Source organism: Glycine max, chromosome 7, assembly GCF_000004515.6.
Source record: "Glycine max cultivar Williams 82 chromosome 7, Glycine_max_v4.0, whole genome shotgun sequence".
Lineage (NCBI taxonomy): Eukaryota > Viridiplantae > Streptophyta > Magnoliopsida > Fabales > Fabaceae > Glycine > Glycine max.
The window spans coordinates 29,959,488-29,984,237 of record NC_038243.2 but is presented as its reverse complement, the minus strand read 5'-3'; the positions used below and the strand labels follow the sequence as shown (position 1 = coordinate 29,984,237).

General features: G+C 41.9%; 1 protein-coding gene and 1 pseudogene across 1 annotated transcript; one reads left to right on the top strand and one right to left on the bottom strand.

The window, feature by feature from the left end:
- Positions 1-300: 300 nt before the first annotated feature.
- Positions 301-681, top strand: LOC106799296 (uncharacterized mitochondrial protein AtMg00810-like). The gene has a single exon (XM_014777493.1). The coding sequence runs from the start codon at positions 301-303 to the stop codon at positions 679-681; it is 381 nt and encodes a 126-aa protein (XP_014632979.1).
- A 1,470-nt stretch (positions 682-2,151) lies between these two features.
- The window catches only part of LOC102665363 (RNA-dependent RNA polymerase 1-like), a 32,004-nt pseudogene continuing 9,405 nt past the window's right edge, over positions 2,152-24,750 (bottom strand).

The window sequence follows — 24,750 nt, the reverse complement described above, 5'->3', positions numbered from 1 at the left end:
ACCCAACACCTCAAACATGGTGAGCAGGCTTCGTAAATCTCTATATGGCCTTAAACAATCTCCAAGGGTGTGGTTTGACAGGTTAACAAAAGTTGTCAAGCAAGATGGTTTTGCTCAATGCCAAACAGACCATACTTTGTCTGTTAAGCATTTTGTGAATGGAAAGATAGCTTTGTTTATTGTCTATGTAGATGATGTCGTAATTACAGGAGACGATTATGATCAAATAAATCATCTGAAGAATCTTCTAGCCAAGAATTTGAAGTCAATGATCTAGGCCAGCTCAAGTATTTTCTAGGGATGGAAATTGCTCGGACAAAGAATGGTATTTTTGTTTCTCAAAAGAAGTACACTCTAGATTTACTTCAAGAAACGGGAATGCTTGGATGCAAAGTAGCCAATACTCCCATAGAACCATTCAAAAGGAGTGAAGAAGATAGTGTAGCAGCTGACAAAGATAGATATCAAAGTCTAGTTGAAAAACTAATCTATCTAACTCATATTAGGCCAGACATTGGCTTCGCTGTAAGCATGGCTAGTCGTTCTATGTCAAACCCAATTGAAACTGACATGAGAAATGTGAATAGAATCCTCCAATACCTTAAAGGTACACCAGGGCGAGGGCTCTATTTCCAGAAGAACTCAAACAGAGGTATTGAAGTCTATACTGATTCGGATTAGGCAGGATGTCTATCTAACAGGAAATCAACTAGGATATTGCACATTTGTATGGGGGAACATGGTAACTTGGAGAAGCAAGAAATAGTTTGTTGTGGCTAGAAGGAGTGTAGAAGCATAACTCAGAGCTATGGCACACGGTATTTGTGAAGGAATATGACTCAAGTGAATGTTGAATGAAATCAAAATTCCTACCAACTACACCATGAGGATATTTTGTGATAGAAAGCTTCCATAAGCATTGCGAAGAATCCAGTTCGCATCATGATAGAACAAAGCATGTAGAGATTGATAGACATTTCATTAAGGAGAAAATTGATCATAAGATTATAAGTGTCAATCATGTTCCATCATGCCAGCAAACAGCGAACATTTTAACAAAAGCCTTTACCAAGAAATGTAGACAAGAATATCATATCCAAGGTATGATAGATATCCACAATTGAGATTGAGGGAGAGTGTTGAAGATCAACGCAGAATCAACAGATTCTATTTGTATAGTTCATTAGGGTTTTATGTACATAATTATTAGCTAGCTGTCATTTCTGTCTTTACCATATTTAGAATTTGCATTTATAGGGTGATCAAAGCCCCTAATTTCTTGGCTAGATTATTGTTCTTATTTATGTCCTGTGCATTCTATATATACCTCCCATGTACCATTCACAGATTCAAGGGAAAATAAAACATCTTTCCGCACAAAGAAATTGATACCTAATTCAACAAAAAAAAATAATGCAAAAGTTTTAAATATGGATGTATCTTTGGTTTATTTAGAATGATTATTAATACATGTCAAGGCTAGCAATACTACCAATGGACCTTCTACTGAAATAACCATGCTAAAGCAACTTCCCAACCATCCAATGCAAAATTAGAAATTTGTTACTCCTACCCTATGTTCAAATGTTGTTCTCTTGAAAATTCATGCATATTAGGCAGTAAAGTGATACTAATATTCATTGAGCATAGTAGTGGCTACTCTCCTATTTCTAGAGTCTATCAGAAGAAAAATAAATTGAAAGGTCATGAGGGGATATTTCCTTGTAACTTTCCAGACACATGGCGGCAATGGAGAGAGGAGTGTTAATGGATTGTAAGAGGAAAGTGTTCATGACAAAGAGGCAAAGATTGAGTAGGGATTTAGAAAGCCTCTCTCAAGCTAGTGGTATCTTTTATTTCAGTTCATTCTCAAGATCCTTTTAATTACTGTAAAATTCTGAGTTCTAGTCTTAGTGTCCAAGATCTATAAAAGAGATGCCTATCACATACTTGAACACCCTTAAATTTGTATAAAAACCCTTAAACATACAAAAGCAATGTAGGCTGCAGCTAAGTAACCATTATTTCACCAGTTTCATTTATTTGAATTTTAGAGACTAATTTTTTAATTCTACACAATCTTTAAAAGTTAGATCATTCCATAAAATAGTGTTGAACATGCCTAAAAATAGAAATATTTAAGAAGCATATTTACCTTGGTCCTTTTTTAGGGAAAACAACACAGTCCACCATGTGGTACAAATCTGGCACATTCACAGCTTGTAAAACACGCACATCACCTGGCTACAGGCAGGGGTTTTTGGCTACTACTACCTTACCTGTGGCAATATAATTCTTTGGTGAATTATATGGAAAAGAATCATCAGATAGACTCCACAGCCTATTATTAGAGAACTGAACAAATACTTGACCATATTCTAGGGTTCTAGTTTCATCTAAACATCCCATCATTGCTCTTCCTTTTAGATTAAAAGATCATGGATTTGAGTCACAATTCCAGCAGTTTTGATGCCTAAATGTTTGCAGCATCATGGAAAGGAATGGTTCTTCATTAGGCTTGTAGCCACAAATGAGCATCTCCTTCAGAACATTAGTGATCTCCCCAGAAGACATTAAGTCCAGAACTTCCTGAGCCTTTAATGAATCTATTAGTATAGTGTTCAGTTGATTAACAGCCTCTAATTTTTTTTCTCAAAAACACCATCCTGATACCAAGAGTGGATAAGAGAGAAATTAACTGTCGATTTAGATAACACGGTTGAAACTTACTACAGGCCAAAACATCTAACTTTGTGTTAATTGAATCATACTTCTGCATGCTCTTCCTCAATGATAACTTGTAACATGATGTTGGGTCAACAGCCACAACTCCTTTGTACCCACCATATTTAATCTGAAAGGCAGATGGAGTGGAATCATAACCATATTTTTTAGCCACTATCCAGGCAAATTCAAGAGATATTTTCCCAATTCCATCAGAGAAGACATATTCGTTTCCATTATGTGTAAGCTTCTTCACATCAGGAATAATTTCAACTTCATCCCTATAGGCGCTTAGAGTTTCAGTAGATGAACCAAAAAGATTGTCCTGGCCTAGCAGCATATTTAGCAACATTCCTAATCTGGCTAAAATTACCCATCCATTTCCTTATATAAGCAGCAGTACATCCAGTTGTTGTAGGAGCAAACATTCAGAGAGAGTTTTCCCGCAACTGACTTGATGAGAATGCTAGAAATTCAAACTTCTTATCACCAATAACTACACCATTATTAAGGATGGAAAGAATTCTGGTGTATATCTCAGTTTTCTTGTTTTGTGCACGTGATGATAAATCAGTTGAAAACAGTTTATCCAACTCCTCATCGACAAATGAAACAGGTAGAAAGTTATCTATTATGGAAGTGATGAAGAACAAGCAAGAACAACAACAACAAAAACAGCAGAAAGCTATGTCATACACACAGAGTTTTGCAGCAAGGTGAAAGAGAAGAAAATAGAGAAAGAACACACACAGAATTACGTGGTTCACCTTGATCAAGGCTACATCCACAGGAGGGGAAACAAAAAGCTTTTTTCTTATTATGGTTGCAGTATACAAATGGAAGCTTGTCTCTGAAAAAATACAGGGCATCATTGCCTTATATAGGCAGAGGACAAAACAGAAAAAAAAAATAACAAAATAAACTTCCATATGGATTTAGGTCACAGTCCAACAATTCACCACCTTAAACTAACATCCATATAGGACACAAACTGCTCCCTCCAAGCACACAAGAACTTAACCCCAACAATCAACATTGAGCGAGCTTAAGCAATGATCAAACTTGCTCTTTGGAACTGGCTTTGTGAACATATCAGCAGGATTGTGCAGAGTGCTAATCTTATGAACTTTGATTCTTCTTTATGACCGAATGAAGTGATATCTAACATCTATATGCTTGGTTCTATCATGATGAACCTGATCCTTGGCCAAGCATATAGCATTAAGGCTGTCACAGTAGATGTTAGCATATTCTTGATTAATTCCGATATCATTTATCAGACCTCTCAGCCAAATTCCTTCCTTTGCAGCTTCAGTAAGAGCCATATATTCAGCTTCAGTAGTTGATAGGGCAACAGAAGGTTGAAGTGTTGCCTTCCAACTCACCAAGCAGCCACCAAGGGTGTAAGCATACCCTGTTAGAGACCTTCTCTTGACCAGATCAGCAGCAAAATCTGCATCAGAATAGTTAGTGAGGTAGCAATCCGAGTGAGATCCATAGATCAATCCTATATCTGCAATCCCTTTAAGATATCTGAAAATTCTCTTCACAGTCTTCCAATGTTCCTTCTGAGGTTGGTTTAAGAACCTACTAACCATGCTAACAACATAAGCAAGGTCAGGTTTGGTGTAGACCATGGCATACATGAGATTGCCAACAACACTTGAGTATGGAACCTTTGACATATAATCCTGATCAACCTGAGCTTGAACCTTTATCATAGCAGACAGCTTCTCTTTTTCTGAAAGGGGAGTACTGATAGGTTTAGAATCAGCCATTCCAAACCTCACAAGTATCTTCTGAATGTAATCCTTTTGAGACAAAAATAGCCTTTTCTGAGTTATGTCCCTATAGATCTCCATTCCTAAGATTTTCTTTGCAGCCCCTAGATCCTTCATATCAAATTCACCATTCAGGAGGATCTTTAGATTTTGTATATCACGCATGCTTTTTGCTGCAATAAGCATGTCATCTACATAGAGTAGAAGATAGATGATTGATCCATCCTCCACCTTGTTGTGATAAACACAGTAGTCATAGAGACTTCTCTTGAATCCTTGGCTGGTGATAAAGCTGTCAAACCTCATGTACCATAGCCTTGGAGATTGTTTCAAACCATACAAGGACCTCTGTAGTTGACAAACATACCTCTCTTTTCCTTGAACTTCAAACCCTTCAGGCTATTTCATTAGAATATTTTCTTCCAATCTTCCATGGAGAAAAGCATTTTTGACATCAAGTTGTTCAAGTTCCAAATCTTGGTTTGCCACTATAGCAAGCATAACCCTGATGGATGTATGCCTGACCACAGGTGAAAATATTTCGTTGAAATCTACTCCTTCTTTCTGGCTGAATCCCTTGGCAACTAACCTAGCCTTGTATCTTATCCCTTCCTTTTCTGAAAGATCAGGTTTCCTCTTGAATATCCACTTGCAACCTACCACATGTCTTCCTTTAGGTAGTTCAACAAGTTTCCAGGTCTGATTCTTATACAAAGATTCCATTTCCTCTTTCATAGCTAACAACCAATTTTCAGCTTCAGGATGATTGATAGCTTCTTGGTAAGTGGCTGGTTCATTTGAATCTATTTCTTCAGCTGCATATAATGCATAGGCAGCCATGTCTTCAAATCCGTATCTTTCAGGAGGTTTAGTGACCCTTTTTGGTCTCTGATTGATTCCAGAATTGAGTTATGGAGGATCAAGTACAGCAGCCAAATGAGACTCATTTGCACATAAATCTTCTAATTTCTCACCTTCTTGAAGAACCACAGGAGATGTTTCAGAATGACCCCCTTTTTCTGAGTCTTTGGCTGTAGATTCTGTTAGTGCTTAGCTCTACTGAGTTTTAAAATATTGGCTAAGATTTTGTTAAAACATAAGCACTTAGACAATGAAGGAAAGCTGGAGTTGCTGCACATGATGTCCAACATTATGTCAAGGAATCAGATTGGGCTCCACAATGCACAAGGCAAGATAAAATGTCAAATGAAGAATTGAAGCTGCAGGATCCACGATGTCGGATACAATGTCCAGGACATCCTGCCCGAAAATACTGGACACATAAATCTGTTATATCTTTAACAGATTATTGTGCAGTTAGCAACAGATTAGACGATCTATCTTTAGAAACGAATTAAAAGATAATTAAAGTTCGAATTACAAACTTGAATAGTTCGTTCAGGGATTAAAGATTAAAGATAAAAACTAAAAGATCAAACTTTATCTTTTAGATCTTTAAGTGCAGATTTTCAGGAGAATGATAGATCTTATCCAGCGCAAGTTGTTGCAGCCCAGATACGCACACTGCTATATAAACATGAAGGCTGCACGAGTTTTCTACCAAGTCCGGGATTGAAGAGTTATTTTGTGAGTTTTGGGACTTGAGTGTTTTGTGAGCCACCTTGATGGTACCCTAACATCAAGTGTTGGACCTGAGTGTGTAGAGTTGATCTCTTTTGTTCAGAGAGCAATCTCTGGTGTGTCTTTGATTTATTTGTAAACACGGGAGAGTGATTGAGAGGGAGTGAGAGGGGTTCTCATATCTAAGAGTGGCTCTTAGGTAGAGGTTGCATGGGTAGTGGTTAGGTGAGAAGGTTGTAAACAGTGGTTGTTAGATCTTCGAACTAACACTATTTTAGTGGATTTCCTCCCTGGCTTGGTAGCCCCCAGATGTAGGTGACGTTGCACCGAACTGGGTTAACAATTCTCTTGTGTTATTTACTTGTTTAATCTGTTCATACTGTCAAATATCATCTGCATGTTCTGAAGCGTGATGTCGTGACATCCGGTACGACATCTGTCATTGGTATCAGAATTTCAGATTCTACATCCTTTTCTTGAGGAGAGTGGCAGCTCTGTGTTCCAGCAATTGGAACCTCAAGCTTGGGATGAAACAAATGCGATTCATCAAAAATTACATCTCTACTGAGAAGAACTTTCTTTTCAGATGGTGACCAGATCCTATAGCCTTTCACTCCATCACCATAACCCATGAACAGACCCTTTCTTGATCTAGGTACCAGTTTTCCTTCATTGACATGATAATAAGCATTGCAGCCAAATACTCTTAGGTTTGAGTAGTTTGCTGTTTTGCAATTCCAGATTTCAATAGGAGTTTTAAGTCCTATAGCAGTAAAGGGCGTTCTATTGATCAGAAAACAAGTTGTATTGATAGCTTCTCCCCAAAAACTTCTGTTGAGACCAACATTATACAATAGACATCTTGTTCTTACCAGGAGTGTTCTGTTCATTCTTTCAGCAACTCCATTTTGCTGAGGAGTGTTCCTAACAGTAAGTTGTCTAGCAATCCCTTCATCTCTGCAGAATTTGTTAAATTTTGTTGAGCAAAACTCCAAACCATTATCAGTTCTGAGTCTTTTAACTTTCCTTTTAGTTTTTTTTTCAATCAGTGCTTTCCATTCTTTGAAGCATTTGAAAGCTTGACTCTTCTGAATCATGATGTAGATCCATGTCATTCTTGAGTAGTCATCAATTATGGATAGAAAATACCTTCCACCACCTAGTGAAGGTATTCTTGCAAGCCCCCAACAGTCAGCATGAATATAATCAAGAGTTCCTTTGGTGGTGTGAGTTGCTTTAGGAAATTTAATCCTATGTTGCTTGCCGAAAACACAGTGCTCACATAATTTCAGTTCATCCAGTTTATGATTTCCCAACAGCTGCTGTTTTTGAAGTATCATCATACCTTTTTCACTCATATGACCTAGTCTCATGTGCCACAATTGAGTTAAGTCAGGTATGCTCTTATTGGATCTTGATACTACAGCTACTCGACCATCCTCAACACATGTTGTACCTTGAAGTATATAGAGATTACCCCTCTTTATACCCTTCATCACCATTGTAGAGCCTTTCTGAATTTTCATGACCCCATTTTCAGTGTTGCATTTGAACCCCTTTCCATACATAATACCTATAGAGATTAGGTTCTTCTTCAGCTCTGGGACATGCCTAACTTCAGTAAGTGTTCGGATAATTCCATCATGCATCTTGATTTTTACTGTGCCAATTCCAACTGTCTTGCATCAGACATCATTTCCCATGAAGACATTTCCACCCGATTTCTCTTCATAGGTGTTGTCGCAACCTACCCTTCGGCGGGAGGGCGACGCGTGACTCGCGGGATGCGTGTTCCACGAAAGGAATACGCGCGGAGTCGCCACCAACGTTTATTTGAGGAAAACGTCGGAAAAACCGGAAAAGACGCGATCTACGAACTTTTAAGTGAAAGGTTCGGGAGTTGTATTTACGCACGGGGAAGGTATTAGCACCCCACACGTCCGCCCCAAGGGACGGCAGCCTTTAATCGAATGTGCAAACATGACTTTGATTTTTTATGTTTCCTTTTTATGTCTCTATATCCTTTATACCCTTTTTATATTTTCTCTTTTTGTGGTCGACAAGGGTGTTTCCCTTTGCTCCTACGTATTCCTCAATTGGGATGAGAAAATCAGACCTACGTAGTTCTTTCTTATCAAGTGATTCTTTTTTACTTTAAGAGGTGATCATTTTAAGGCGTTGGACCTTAAAAATGATCCATTTTACTTAGTGAGGAAATGAAATGACAAACTTCAAAAGCCTATTTTTATGGACGAGCTTGACTAGGCGAATTGATTTTAGCCTTTAGTTTCACTTTAGTTATTAATCAATTCGATTAAGAATGAGAAATCCCAAAGAGAAAACGTCCGATTGATTTTCCGCTTTATTTTACTAAAAGATGTCTTTTTGATTATTATATTATTTTTTACCTCTTTTTGATTTCCAACGTGGTTACGGCACGACCGAACGGTCGGAATTTATTTTGACCGAAGTTAATGGATAATACAATTCAAACGTTCGGTGGAAATTTATTTTATTTTTAAGTTAAGCGAGAAATGACTTAAGTAAAATGGCTTAAGCACGTCAACAGGGGGTATAAAAAGTAAACAAAACGAGAATAAAAATGCACGAAACACAATGTGGACCACTACGGGTACATAGAATGAATCGAAAAGCTTGGTTCGAGGTACTTACCCGTTGAAGATCGAAGAACGATGAAGAACGAATGAAGAACGTCGAAGAACGGTTGAAACCTTTGCGAGATTCCTCACGGAAAACGTTACGGAAACGTTTCGGAAGCGCCTCGGCTTAGATTTTCTTCACGGAAACAATTTTTCCAAGCAAATTCGAAAGAGAGAGAAGTGCCTAAGGGGCTGAACCCCTTCCTTCTTCACTTCCTCCCCTATTTATAGCAAAATAGGGGAGGTGGTTGCCGCCCAGCTCGCCCAGGCGAGCTCAGCTCGCCCAGGCGAGCAGGGTTGCTTCCTCCAGAAGCAACCGCCTTCTGGAGGAATATTCTGGAGGGCCCAAGTGGGCCTGGGTGCTATTTGCACCCCCATTTTTACTAAGTACACCCCCTCTGCTGTTTTTTGGTAATTCTTTTTTCGTAAAGTTACGGAAACTTACGAATTTCGTAACGATACTTGTTTTCTTTCCGTAATGTCACGGAACCTTGCGGATTACATAATCATCCCCTTTTTGACTTACGGAATGTTACGGAACCTCACTTAATTATGCAACGATGCTTCCATTTGATTTCCGGTGTGTCACAGAAACTTACGGATTGTGCATCAATATTTTTTGGTTTTTCGGCATGTCCTGGAATTTCACAAATTGCCTAATGATGGGTGCCAAGCACCTCACGAGGACCAAAGAATGGTCGCATGTCATCAAGCAAAGGTCCCCGGACGAAATTAGGGTATGACAGTTGCCCCTCTTTACTTGTCTTTTATTGGAGATAAAAGGAAAGTAAAGATAAGACACTAATTTCGTCCCTCTCGATTTGACGAGAGTCGCAGGTGACCGTAAAATCTCCACATGCAAATGACTTGTTGTTCCCAAAATTTCACAAATTGCCTAACGATGGGTGCCAAGCACCTCACAAGGACCAAAGAATGGTCGCATGTCATCAAGCAAAGGTCCCCGAAAATCAGTGTATGACACTAATTTCGCTCCTCGAGAGTCGCGGGCGACCATGAAATTTCCGCATGTAAATGACTTGTTGTTCCCGGAGGAACAAAAGGTGCAGAAGACTATGTCAGCCTCTGCATGCTATCAAGCGTTCTGTCTTACAGATAGCAAAAGAATGTTTATACGGATAACCACTCGGGTATTTCCGCGTATCATCGGGCCCGCCGCCTCTGGATGATACAAGGGTGCAGAATGACCAAACTTGGTCTCTGCTTGTCATCGGGCCCGCCGCCTCTGGATGACAAAAGGGTGCGAATAACCGTAAGGTATCTCCGCGTATCATCGGGCCCGCCGCCTCTGGATGATACAAGGGTGCAGAATGACCAAACTTGGTCTCTGCTTGTCATCGGGCCCGCCGCCTCTGGATGACAAAAGGGTGCGAATAACCATAAGGTATCTCCGCGTATCATCGGGCCCGCCGCCTCTGGATGATACAAGGGTGCAGAATGACCAAACTTGGTCTCTGCTTGTCATCGGGCCCGCCGCCTCTGGATGACAAAAGGGTGCGAATAACCATAAGGTATCTCCGCGTATCATCGGGCCCGCCGCCTCTGGATGATACAAGGGTGCAGAATGACCAAACTTGGTCTCTGCTTGTCATCGGGCCCGCCGCCTCTGGATGACAAAAGGGTGCGAATAACCGTAAGGTATCTCCGCGTATCATCGGGCCCGCCGCCTCTGGATGATACAAGGGTGCAGAATGACCAAACTTGGTCTCTGCTTGTCATCGGGCCCGCCGCCTCTGGATGACAAAAGGGTGCGGATAACCGTAAGGTATCTCCGCGTATCATCGGGCCCGCCGCCTCTGGATGATACAAGGGTGCAGAATGACCAAACTTGGTCTCTGCTTGTCATCGGGCCCGCCGCCTCTGGATGACAAAAGGGTGCGGATAACCGAGGTATCTCCGTGTATCATCGGGCCCGCCGCCTTTGGATGATACAAGGGTGCAGAATGACCAAACTTGGTCTCTGCTTGTCATCGGGCCCGCCGCCTCTGGATGACAAAAGGGTGCGGATAACCGTAAGGTATCTCCGCGTATCATCGGGCCCGCCGCCTCTGGATGATACAAGGGTGCACGTCACATGGCCTCAGGGTCAGTATGACAAAGATTATGGGGCGGCCGACAAAAGCAAAGCTCTTGCTCCTACGTATCCTCCAATGAGGAACTCAGACCTACGTAGTTCTGGATAACTTGTGAGACTTGAAAAGTCTCCATCGGAAAATGCTGACATCTCCGGAAAGGGCGCAGATGACCATATTGGTCTCTGCTCGTGAATCACACTTGGGGTCACTGAATGACGAGGTGCGGATAACCGTAAGGTGTCTCCGCGGGCTACCAGCTCTTGAGTCATGGCAACAAAAGGCGGTGTTGTCGACAAAAGCGAGGCTCTTGCTCCTACGTATCCTCCAATGAGGAACTCAGACCTACGTAGTTCTGGATAACTTGTGAGACTTGAAAAAATCTCGGTGTTTTCTCCGCTAAAATGCAAACATGCTTTAGCAAAGAGACAAATATTCCAACTGATTTAGAGCAGCATATGCTTTTTTTGAGTGAAAAACAATGCGTCTACCGGGGAAGGAGAGTCTGCTGATGAAATCTCCCATAACCATAAATGAGATTTTGGATGTTAGCATTTCGTTTCTAAATGACCATTTAGAGGAAACACTGGGTTCGACAAAAATAGAAGAAAATCACTCAAAGTGTATCAATCTCGCACAGGTAAGTGTTTCATCCTAATTCCGAACCATAGATATGTCATGACTTGGCTTTGCAAATTATTTCCTATCAAATCAAAAATTACACGCGTGATCATGGATCAATAGGGCTTCCCTTGGGAATGGGTTCTTTTGGTGGTTTCTTCTTTCGGCTTTTGTGTGTTTTTGGCTTTTGATTTTTCTGGCTTTTTTCTTTTTCTGTTTTTGTTTAGTGCGGGGCGAGAAAAAAAAGTCGCTAGCGCACGGGATTTTGGTTGGTAATCAAAGGGAGAAGACTATTTTAGGTCGTGGTTCCCTTTTCTTCTTTTTTTGTTCATTTGGTGACAATTCTGTATTGTTCAGATATTGTCCGGTCCAAAGACCTCTCTGCATATCCCTTCTGTCTTTCCTTAGATCCCCGATCAGGGGCTTTCTTTCCTTCTTCTTCTTCTTTTCTTTTTTTCTTTCTCTCCTTTTTGCTTTCTCCCACTCTTTGATTGGGAATTTTCTTTCTTTCCTTTTTGCTTTCTCCCACTCTTTGATTGGGAATTTCCTTTCTTTTCTTTTTTTGCTTTCTCTTTGATTGGAAATTTTCCTTCTTTTCTTTTTGCTTCCGAGGGTAAGGATTATGGTGAGTCAGGATTTTGGCTCAAGGTTTGTAGAATGGCTAGACATGATACATGTCGGGGTTTGGTTTGGCTCAAGGATAAAAGGGATGCCCCACATTATTTCCATGACACAAATGCAAAACTGATGATTTAGAAACTTTATGCAAAACTGGTCGTGCATGCACCTATGCGGACACTCAAGTGTCAAATTTTTATGGTCATGTGATGCTAGGGCTCAGGATTCATTTCCTCTATTTTAAATCAACCCAATGTTTCCAAAATATGTTCTTTTATCAATTTGTGCATTCATCCGAGTCCATTTCGGGCGTCTAGGAAAATCTTCACAGCATTCACCCTTCAGGTGTATACACATTTTTTTCAAAAACTAGTTATGATCAGTGAATTTTTCCCAAAGAAAAGTTGGAAGTCATCTCTTTCCAAAAGCATGTTGGTTTTTCAGCTTGACAACTTATTTTTCTTTTTTCTCCTTCTTTTTTTTTTATCATTATCATTTGTTTATTTCTTTTTCTTGTTTTTTTTTTCTTTTTTTTTTTTCATGAGGTATTTTGCTACCTAAACATGTGCATATTTTTGTGAGGTATTTTTGCTATATACATGCATATCCAAGGTATCTTGCTACCTAAACATGTGCATATTTTTGTGAGGTATTTTTGCTATATACATGCATATCCAAGGTATCTTGCCACCTAAACATACATATATATATTTTGTGAAGTATTTTTTTGTTTACATACATGCATATCTAAGGTATCTTTCTACCTAAACATACATATATATTTTGTGAAGTATTTTTTTGTTTACATACATGCATATCTAAGGTATCTTTCTACCTAAACATACATATATATATTTTGTGAAGTGTTTTTTTGTTTACATACATGCATATCTAAGGTATCTTTCTACCTAAACATACATATATATATTTTGTGAAGTGTTTTTTGTTTACATACATGCATATCTAAGGTATCTTTCTACCTAAACATACATATATATATTTTGTGAAGTGTTTTTTGTTTACATACATGCATATCTAAGGTATTTTCACTACCTAAACATACATATATATATTTTGTGAGGTATGACTACCTTTCGAGCTTGCGCTTGTTTTATTTAAATCCCCAGGATCATGAGCAACTAGGTGCGTCCTACTATAAAAAGTGATCAAATAACAAGCATAGATTCAAAAGGTACTAGGTTGCCTCCTAGTAGCGCTTCTTTAACGTCTTTAGCTGGACGCCTTATGACTTGTCGGTCACTGACCTAGTACTTTGCTTACCTTTGGCTTTGGACTTGGTTGCCTATTGGTCGGCCATGTGTCGTAGGCAACGCTCTAACCTTTTTATGGATGAGCTGAGGTGAACTTTAGTGGTGATGGCGGTGTGTCTATTGCCCGCTACCGTCCATCCCAATGCTGCTGTGGTGTCTCGCCCTGCGCCTGCCTGGGGGCGCAACACTTCTAGATGAAAACTCGATTGGTAGGGGGCCTGATGACCCTGCTGGGGGCAACAGGCACTCCCTTGAACTGATAGAGACCCGTATTTAGAGCTGGCAACTCCAAGACACTGTTGGCCTTCTTCGGGTCCACTAGGTGTCTTGCGGGCACAATCCCTGCAAACAATAAATGGTATCAGAAATCAGTTGAACCATATGCATACTTACCTATGATGACGTGACCTTGCCGGGGGGGTACGGGCACCCTGTAGGACTGATAGAGGCCCGTAACCAGAGCTGGAAACCCCAGGGCCCTGTTGGACTTTTCCGGGTCCACTGGGTGTCTTGTGGGTGCGATCCCTGCAAACAATAGATGGTATCAGAAATCAGTTGAACTATATGCATACTTACCCATGTCGGGACGACACAGACCAACTGATACTTTTGCAGGGGGAGATTGGCATTGCGGTCGCTGGGCAGAATGTTGCTAAGTAGCAACGTCATCTATATCTATGTAAGAGTGGTCATGTTGGTGCGCATGATCCGCACTCGTCTCTTTGCAGCGGCACGGGTGAAATCTTGCCCCAGTATGCATAGTAGCAGTGTGATAGCCTCCCTTTCTAGTTGTGCTCGCACAGTTGGCCCTCCTCCAATATCAGGGGGTGGCCCCGAAACCGTTAAAAGGAAACTACTGGTCCCTTAACCGGGAGTGCAAGTCTCGGTTAAGCATTTAAGGACAGAGGACCTTAAATTATCTTAAGGTGTGGATATGGAGCCCACTGAAAGTGAGGACGCGTAGTCCTCTAAAGGCGAGGGCGTGTAGCCCTCTGAAGTTCAGGACGTGTCGCCTTTCGAAGGCGAGGGAGTGTAGTCCTATGATGGCAAGGACGTGCAATCCTCTAAAGGTGAGGGCATGCCCCCCTTTGAAAATGGGGAACATGTAGTCCTCTGATGGCGAGGACGTGTAGTCCTCTAAAGGTGAGGACGTGTAGTCCTCTGAAGGTGAGGGCGTGTAGCCCTACAAAGGTGAAGGCACATGACCCTTTGACGGCGAGGACGTGTAGTCCTCTGAAGTTGAAGGTACATGACCCTTTGAAGGCGAGGACGTGTAGTCCTCTGAAGGTGAAGGTAACTAGTACCCAAGGTGAGGGCGTGTAGCCCTCTCAAGGCGAGGACTTATAGTCCTCTGGAGGTGAGGGCGTGCAGCCCTCTGGTGGTGAGGACGTGTAGTCCTCTCAAGGCGAGGACGTGTAGTCCTCTGACGGTGAGGGTAAGTAGTACCCAAGGTGAGGGCGTGTAGCCCTCTCAAGGCGAGGACATGCAATCCTCTGGAGGTGAGGGCGTGCAGCCCTCTGGTGGTGAGGACGTGTAGTCCTCTCAAGGCGAGGACGTGTAGTCCTCTGACGGTGAGGGTAACTAGTACCCAAGGTGAGGGCGTGTAGCCCTCTCAAGGCGAGGACATGTAGTCCTCTGGAGGTAAGGGCGTGCAGCCCTCTGGTGGTGAGGACGTGTAGTCCTCTCAAGGCGAGGACGTGTAGTCCTCTGACGGTGAGGGTAACTAGTACCCAAGGTGAGGGCGTGTAGCCCTCTCAAGGCGAGGACATGTAGTCCTCTGGAGGTAAGGGCGTGCAGCCCTCTGTTGGCGAGGACGTGTAGTCCTCTAAAAGTGATAGGTACAAGTACCCAAGGGTCCACCCTTATGAGAAAGCAAGAGATCGACTCATCGAGAGGGCCGGTTATCCCAAATCCACAAGATTTGGACATTAGATGTAGGAAATCTATGCAGTTAACATGATTTTTAGGGATGCAGATGCATGCAACCTTTGTCGTGAAATTTGGTAAATGCGGACTTCATATGAAACAATGCAATGTAATGGAAAGTTGTACAATGTTCATGACATTCTTTCCCTATTTTGTGATTTTGATTTTGATTTAATTTTTTTGGAAAACACAGATTGACTGTCCTTTTGAAAGAGGTGATAATTCATGCAACCTCATCCTATCTTTTTGCAAATCTCTCCGGGAACTCCCTCAGAGTGTATGTTCTGTTTGATTTAGTCACTTGACCGTTTTGGAGTGACGGCAATGGAGCCATTTGATGTTTAATCAATCCATCGAAATCCTAGGGTTTGTCTCCCTTTTTTTTCTTGTTTAAAAACATCGACGGGTGTGAACTTTTGATCGGCCCCTATGTTCACTTGAGGCTCATGCACGGTGCCCCTCATTGCCCCAGTGTAAGGCTTTGAGGTACCAATCGTTGCCTTTCGTCATGACCTTGTAGGAGGGAACCTATTGGGTGAGAACTGCTAATCTGCCCCTAGGTTCGCTTGAGGTTTTTGCATGGTGCCTTTCGTTGCCCCAGTGTAGGGCTTAGAGGTACCAAGTGTTGTCTTGTTTTCACGACCTCGTAGTGAGGAAGAATGAAAGAAGCAGTTGATTCTTGCAAAAAGAATTTTCCAAGGACGAGAAATAGTTGAAGGATCTTTCAGTTGATGGATTAAGTCAAATGACTCCTATGTAGAAGCAAGATGTTTTGATGTCTTAATGATGCCAAAGGATCAAGTGCTTCCAAGTTTTATTCGAGACAAGAAATCAAGATATATGATCAATTTGATCTCTAGAATCATAGGAAGAAGTTTCCAAATTGAAAAACAAAAGGTTTGACCAAAGAATCCTATCATTTCAAATTGAGATTTGCTCTCTGGTAATCGATTACCAGCAGTTGAAAATGTTTTAATTCAAATTTTTAAAACCTGTAATCGTTTACATAAGTCTTGTAATTGATTACCAGAGGGGATTTTCAGAAAATAATTTCCAAGAGACATATCTATTCAAATGTTTTATGAATGGCCATTCAAATGTTTTAAAGAGAGTTTTCATTGCCCAAACAGTTTTATCCTCTCGAAAGATCAAGAGTTTTTCTGAACTGAAATGTCTTATCCTCTCAAAAAGATTCCTTGGTCAACCACTTGCTTATTCAATAAGGAATTTTTGATTGATCTTCATTTTACAATCTACCTCTTTTACGAGAGACCTCTTCTTCTCTTCTTCTTATTTCTGAAAAGGGATTAAGAGACCGTGGGTCTCTTGTTGTAGGGGATTCTTGAACACAAGGGAAGGGTTGTCCCTATGTGCATTGTTAATCCAAAAAGAGAGAGTGAAAGTTTAATTGGGGAATAATATTCGTATCTTAATTCAATCCCCTCTTCTTCTCAAGGTTACTGAAGCCATTTGTCCAACATCCTATTCTTGATAACTCACTTCTCTCTAAAAAGACAAACTTTCCAGGATGATAAAATGAGGTCACATGAACGTCTTGAAAGCACAGTCAATCAAATGTTTTTTTTTTTGAACACTTTTATTTTATTTTATTTTGAAACTTGTTTGTTTTGAACTTTACTCGTTGTTTTACGGCACCCCCACCAACGTGCAAGATGAGTAATCTCTGATTGAACGGTCTTGGAAGTCAACACTCAGGAGCGCAGGTTGCTTGAGCAAACAGACCAATGGCTTACACTCACATTCCGGTGGAAGTTGAATAAGCAAAGATGTGTTCGTGAGAGGATGTCCATTTTATCCATATCATTTAACATTGTAACTGTGGTTTATGGCATAAACTTGAAAATCCTGATGAGTCATAACAACAGCTTCCAGAATTGCCCCATGTATGGTGTTGCTTGTTAATGTTAGGATTCAACAAGCGATTCTCCTCAAATTTCAGCCAGCCCGTATCAATTAGGCCTTGCACCTTACGCTTCAGAGCCCTACAATGCTCAATGGAACGCCCCGGGGCTTCTCCGTGACAAGCACACGTTGCGTTCGAGTCGTATTCTCGGAGAAACGGAGGTTGATGAACCTTGGCTAGGGTTATGGCTACCATTGAATTATCAAGTAGATATGGGATCAAGTTTAGCATATGACAACGGAATTTGGGGTGAACCCTACAGGCTTTTTGCTGCAAAATTCCTTTTTGTTGGTGTTTTTTTTTGTTTGTGCTAAAAGTGGTCTTCGTCATTGGAAGTGCGGTAGACAGACTTTGTGGTTGATTTAGGGATGGCCTTTGTGGATAACTGGGTGGTGGGTAAGGAGGAGGTTTGTTATTGGCTGAGTAATGACATTGTTGGGTTGGTGGGAAACTTGGCCGTATAGGAATGGCAGTCACAGCATGGGTTTCTCCCTCTTTCTCACCCTCTTTATTTGCCCCATTTTTCTCAGTCGTCCTAGTAGGATGATCAAATTTGCCTCTTTTCAGACCCACATTGATCTTTTCACTGGCGAAGACCAAATCTGCAAAGCTTTGAGGGTGCGCAGCCCACCATCTTTTCATAGTAGAGTACCGATAATGTGTCTACCATCACGATTATCGTCTCCCTTTCCATTATTGGGGGTACCACCTGGGCCGCCAGATCCCTCCACCTTTTGGGCGTGTTCTTTGAATGATCCGTCCCCCTTTTTGCACATGTTCTGTAGTTGCATCCTATCCGGAACCATATCAAAATTGTACTGATACTGCCTAACAAAGGCAACCATTAGGTCCTTCCAAGAATGGACTCGGGAAGGTTCCAAGTTAGTGTACCAGGTAACAGCTACCCCAGTAAGACTTTCTTGGAAGGAATGTATCAGCAATTCCTCATCTTTTGCGTATTCCCCCATCTTCTGACAATACATCTTTAGATGGTTCTTGAGACAAGTAGCCCCCTTGTACTTGTCAAAGTCCAGCACCTTGAACTTGGGAATGACCATGTTTGGGTAGGAACAACTTTTCTAGGTTAGCAAAGGCATAATCTTCACCTCCTTCAATGGCCCTGAGCCTTTCCTTTAGATGATTCGTCTTTCCCTTTTCGGCCATAGCATGAGGGTTTTTATCCGCTGTGGAATGCAATAGGTGCAGTTGTGGGTGATACTGAGGGCCCTCCAAAGGGTTTTCAAAGGGTATACCACCAACTGCTTGCCCTTCAGTGGCATATCCGAGCCAAGGCTCGAAGTCAGCTAGATTGTGGTGGGGAATTTCATGTGTCTTTCCCATGGTTTGAGAGATATGTGCCTGATGAGGTTATTGGTTCTCAATGAGTATCGGAGTGGAGTTATTGAGATTTTCATTGAGAGTGTATGCCACATTGGGTGGTGTATAGTTGGGAGGCAAGCCATATGATGGGAAGGCGTGCTCGTTTTGAATTTGCACATCATGGGGTCATCCGTACTTCCCAAATCTTTGCCTACCATATTTGAGGTTGGACGATTCATTTGCTTGAGGCCAGATGGGAGCATTGGGTTCACCTTAGCGACAACGCTTAATAGCGGCAACTATAACCGCATTGGCTTCCATTATCTTCTTCATGCTCATCATGGCCTTTATCATTGTGGCCATTTGCTCTTTTATGGCCTCCATTTTTGGCCTTCATCTTCTCTTGCACCTTCTCTGCTTCACCCATTACTCTAGCTCTAGCACGAGTTCGGTAAGGGCGCCGTAAAGCGTTTCCTTTTCTTTTTGATAAGTTCATTTTATTTTATTTTATTTTTCAAGGAAAGAATGCAATGAGCAATGCAACCAATGAAAAGCATGGATGCATGCGAATGATGTACAGTCGAAGTATTGCGAATTTTTACGCAGGATATGGGGTTGAATCAATTTAGATTTTCAACATGGTCCATGACATCTTTGTCAAGGTGAAACTGGAAGTAACAAGGACATCAATAATCCTAAATATGTTTGGCAGTAGACGAAGCAGTGATGTGACTCGATTCATCTTTTGCCCCAATTTTGCAGGATGGTTACTTCCATATTTCAACTTGACTTGATGAACCTTTTTGTAAAAGCTTGAGCTTGGTTCAACCCCGTAATCCAAGGAATGGAAATTCTGATCGCCAATACTTCAACAACATCTCATAGGGATGAATGACTCGGGCATACTTTAAGCTTATGCACGGAAAATGTAATTATGAAATTGAGATGCCCGAAGAAACACCATTTCCTAGTTAACCATGCATTAGGTACCATGTTCAATTATTTTGTTTTTAAGTGAAACGGGTTTATGATCCCAACATGGTTGGCTCCTAACACATGAAACTAAGAATGTAGTGTGAAGTTTCACGCTTCCCCCTTCTTTGTTTTTGTTTTGTAGAGGAAAACGCAAGGATGAGCAAACATGAAAACAAATGGTATGCAATTTTGCAGATCAAAAAGTTTGTTGAACGCATATGCATGATGATGCCATGACTCATGCAAAATGTGAGGCTGGAATATGATAACGGACAAATGCAGGATATGTCCATTATGATGTTATGAAGAGATGCTTATGCGATGCATGATATGAATGCATTTTACGGACACGAGAGCCCGGAAAATTATCTCTTCTTACTCGCGCATTTGGGGGCGCAGTGCCCCATGTGTACAATTAAGAAGGTGATATGGACCTTCCGGCTTCCCGTGACAAAGGACGAGACCAACATACAATGCATGCTAGAGATAAAATGTAGGAGTGATTTGATTTGCACAAGCTTTTTGGAGTAGAAACATGGGACCAACTCATTTTATTTCAAAAAAAAGGAAGTCGTATCTAGTCAAGGTCTGAGAGACCATACAAGTTTCCTAACGATTTCTAATTATGTGGGCCATTAAGTCTATCATATGCTGACAATAGCCGAGAAGCCCATGAATCTCTTCGGGGGTGGAGTAGGTGTCTGCCATTGCCTTGGCCTTGGCTAACAAGCGGGGAAGTTCTTGACTCCCGTTCAAGGTAAGAGCAAACCGGTCCATCCACATGGTTGCCTCTTGGTGTAAAGAGTCGATCACCCTTCCTCTAGCCTCTTTTTCCGCATATACTTGAGCATACTCATCCGCGATTCTATGCTCGTGGGCCATGGCTAGACCTAACTCTTCTTGGTACTTGGCGATGATAGCTAGCATGTTGGTCTCCGTCTCGCATAAATGCTGAGACAAGCTTCTTTTGGACCTTGAACAAGCAATCAACTCCTCTTTCAGAACCATGCTATGTGCTCGCGACTGGTCCCTTTCTTCCCTTCGCAACTTGAGTTCATTATTTCTACCCCATAGAGCTCCGCGAAATTTGTTCCGGCCATACTCTTCCTTGCGAGCCCTCTTGGTCTCTTGTTCAAGGGCTCTTGCGGTAATTGCATTCTCTTCCCGTAACCCGGCACACTCCTTCCGAACGTGTGTAGCAGCCAACTTGAACTTCTCCTTGGCGAGTTTTGCCTTTCCTAACTCGCTTTTGAGAGCTTGGACTTCTTCGTCCTCTTCCGGTGCTTCAAAATTCTCTTCGCTGACGACTTTTAACTTGGCGAGCCAATCTAAACCTCGTATGCGAACTTTCAGCCATTCGTGGTACCCACCAATGATGCCATTACGAATGCCTCTAAGCTCTTGATCTTTCCTTAACGGGGTTTCCCATGCCTTATGGATTCTTTGTATAGTCTTGGAATTTTGTGCGCCGAGATCCCTCACAAGGAAAGGAGACATGCTTTCTTCCGTCGGTGCTCCCCTCATGGGGTACCCTAGTTGTCTTATAGCGAGCGCGGGATTGTAGTTAATACAACCCCTCGTTCCTACCAGCGGAATGTTTGGGTATCTTCCACATGAGAAAAGGACTCCTTCTCTTCCTTCCTTCCATTGGGGGAACCAACTGATTGTTCTACTTCCTATCCCGGCCAAGAGCTGGTCCCAATCCATTCTCCTCTTTTCAGTACACGAGCGATGGCTCAGGAGCGGACATGGATGTCTTGTGTCTTGTTGGAACAAGTGTGAAACCAACCAAACACAGAGGGCGGGTAAGCAACAGATGATCCGTGCGCTACTCTTCTCGCACCTTCGGTCAAATGTGTCAAATAGATCTGCCAAGACAGCTACCACCGGACTTTCCTTGCTATGGTGGTAGGCAAGGAAAGCGTCGATTGCTGCTAGGTCTACCAAACCATCCACGTTTGGAAAGAGGACGACCCCAAAAATTAGCAAAGCTAACACATCCATAAACGGGACCCAGTCTCCTTGATTGGCCATACCCCTCGCCTTGTCTTCTAGGTACTTCTGTGGTAGGCCCGCTATGCCGTTCCGAGTCTGTTTTATGCGGTCCAAACCTCTTGCTGAATCCTTGACCACAGTTGCAATTCTGCTCAAAGAGGGGAGACATCCGGAGGAAAGATATGGTTTTCTTCCCCCGAGAGGACATCCTAGAATTTCTTCAAATTCTTCAATGGTTGGTACTAATTGGAAGTCTCCGAATGTGAAGCATCTCAAAGGCTGGTCGTAGTATTGGGTGAGTGATGCAATGGCTTCTATGGACACCTCTGCTATGGTCAACTCTAAGATCTTTCCGTAAGTCTTGCGGAAGGCTTGCATTTGGAGGGGTTCCATCAACCGCCCTAATTCCTTGATGCTGGTGGTATCTGGGCTTTTGACCTTGACTTGGTAGAACCTCTTGCTGGTTTGATTTGTTCCCATGCTTACTAAAGTGAGACAAAAGCTGGTGCAAATCAAAACTCCGATATCTCATGGGTGGGATGGATGCATGCATGATGGAATGCATATGACACAGATGCAATCTAGGAATGCGGGGGTCCGGGGAATTTGTCCCCTTCTTAGATACGACGTCTAGGGGTAGCGAAATGCCCCAACGCACGTTTTTAAGAAGGCGACACGGACCCTCCGTTGGTTTGTTTACAGTAGGGATCAAGACAGAACCCATATGCAATGCCTATGCAAACGACACAATGCGGGAATGTGCACAGTATGACAATATTTACCGAACATAAGCAAAAGGGTATATGATACTCATGCATGGCAGCGTGAAAAATGGCACGCAGCGTGTTTGCTTCGTGCCCCTATTTAAGGGATCTATAAGGGAGAGAACTAACTAGGCTTTTAGCAATAATCCCCAAGGTAGTTATATCTCTCTTGATGGTTTCTAGAGGTATCATCCCCTTTGAAGAACATATTGTAGCAGTAGGGACTACTAGCAACAATAGGTTTTCAAAGAGAAAAGCTCTAGATGAGGGTTCACTGTAATCAAGCAAGTCGGAGACCTAGCATGATCACAGATTCACCTCCACTCCTTATGTTCCCACGAACCCGGGTATAGGGCCCTTTTTTCACTCACAGTGTGTGCAAATAGTGTTAGTGTTTGTGTGCATCAAATGAATAAATATTTACCTCATGCATACATTCTAAAACACACTAAAAGCAACAAATAGTTTATATACACAAGAAAATAAGACAAATAAAGGGAAACCAACAAAGGAGAAAGTCATGATAAAACATTGCACAAGATTAAATGGCCTGACTCTCTAAAAAAACAGTCCCCAGTGGAGTCGCCAACTGTCGCAACCTACCCTTCGGCGGGAGGGCGACGCGTGACTCGCGGGATGCGTGTTCCACGAAAGGAATACGCGCGGAGTCGCCACCAACGTTTATTTGAGGAAAACGTCGGAAAAACCGGAAAAGACGCGATCTACGAACTTTTAAGTGAAAGGTTCGGGAGTTGTATTTACGCACGGGGAAGGTATTAGCACCCCACACGTCCGCCCCAAGGGACGGCAGCCTTTAATCGAATGTGCAAACATGACTTTGATTTTTTATGTTTCCTTTTTATGTCTCTATATCCTTTATACCCTTTTTATATTTTCTCTTTTTGTGGTCGACAAGGGTGTTTCCCTTTGCTCCTACGTATTCCTCAATTGGGATGAGAAAATCAGACCTACGTAGTTCTTTCTTATCAAGTGATTCTTTTTTACTTTAAGAGGTGATCATTTTAAGGCGTTGGACCTTAAAAATGATCCATTTTACTTAGTGAGGAAATGAAATGACAAACTTCAAAAGCCTATTTTTATGGACGAGCTTGACTAGGCGAATTGATTTTAGCCTTTAGTTTCACTTTAGTTATTAATCAATTCGATTAAGAATGAGAAATCCCAAAGAGAAAACGTCCGATTGATTTTCCACTTTATTTTACTAAAAGATGTCTTTTTGATTATTATATTATTTTTTACCTCTTTTTGATTTCCAACGTGGTTACGGCACGACCGAACGGTCGGAATTTATTTTGACCGAAGTTAATGGATAATACAATTCAAACGTTCGGTGGAAATTTATTTTATTTTTAAGTTAAGCGAGAAATGACTTAAGTAAAATGGCTTAAGCACGTCAACAGGGGGTATAAAAAGTAAACAAAACGAGAATAAAAATGCACGAAACACAATGTGGACCACTACGGGTACATAGAATGAATCGAAAAGCTTGGTTCGAGGTACTTACCCGTTGAAGATCGAAGAACGATGAAGAACGAATGAAGAACGTCGAAGAACGGTTGAAACCTTTGCGAGATTCCTCACGGAAAACGTTACGGAAACGTTTCGGAAGCGCCTCGGCTTAGATTTTCTTCACGGAAACAATTTTTCCAAGCAAATTCGAAAGAGAGAGAAGTGCCTAAGGGGCTGAACCCCTTCCTTCTTCACTTCCTCCCCTATTTATAGCAAAATAGGGGAGGTGGTTGCCGCCCAGCTCGCCCAGGCGAGCTCAGCTCGCCCAGGCGAGCAGGGTTGCTTCCTCCAGAAGCAACCGCCTTCTGGAGGAATATTCTGGAGGGCCCAAGTGGGCCTGGGTGCTATTTGCACCCCCATTTTTACTAAGTACACCCCCCTCTGCTGTTTTTTGGTAATTCTTTTTTCGTAAAGTTACGGAAACTTACGAATTTCGTAACGATACTTGTTTTCTTTCCGTAATGTCACGGAACCTTGCGGATTACATAATCATCCCCTTTTTGACTTACGGAATGTTACGGAACCTCACTTAATTATGCAACGATGCTTCCATTTGATTTCCGGTGTGTCACGGAAACTTACGGATTGTGCATCAATATTTTTTGGTTTTTCGGCATGTCCTGGAATTTCACAAATTGCCTAATGATGGGTGCCAAGCACCTCACGAGGACCAAAGAATGGTCGCATGTCATCAAGCAAAGGTCCCCGGACGAAATTAGGGTATGACAGGTGTCAAACCAGGTTTTGTTAGGACACATATGAAAGGAACAACCAGAGTCTAATATCCACTGATTTTCAGAATGTTGGTGATGATCAGCAACTGAGAGAACAAGCTCATTTTCAGATGTGGAACCTTCCTTGGCAACAGCAGCAGATGGTTTGCCCTTTTTCTTAGGACAATCTTTCTTCCAATGACCTGGCTCCTTGCAGTAGTTACAGATATCCTTTGGATTGATATGAGTCTTCTTCT

Coding starts and splice junctions, on each gene's coding strand:
- LOC106799296 (XM_014777493.1), top strand. CDS start 301: ATGGAAATTGCTCGGACAAAGAATGGTATTTTTGTTTCTCAAAAGAAG.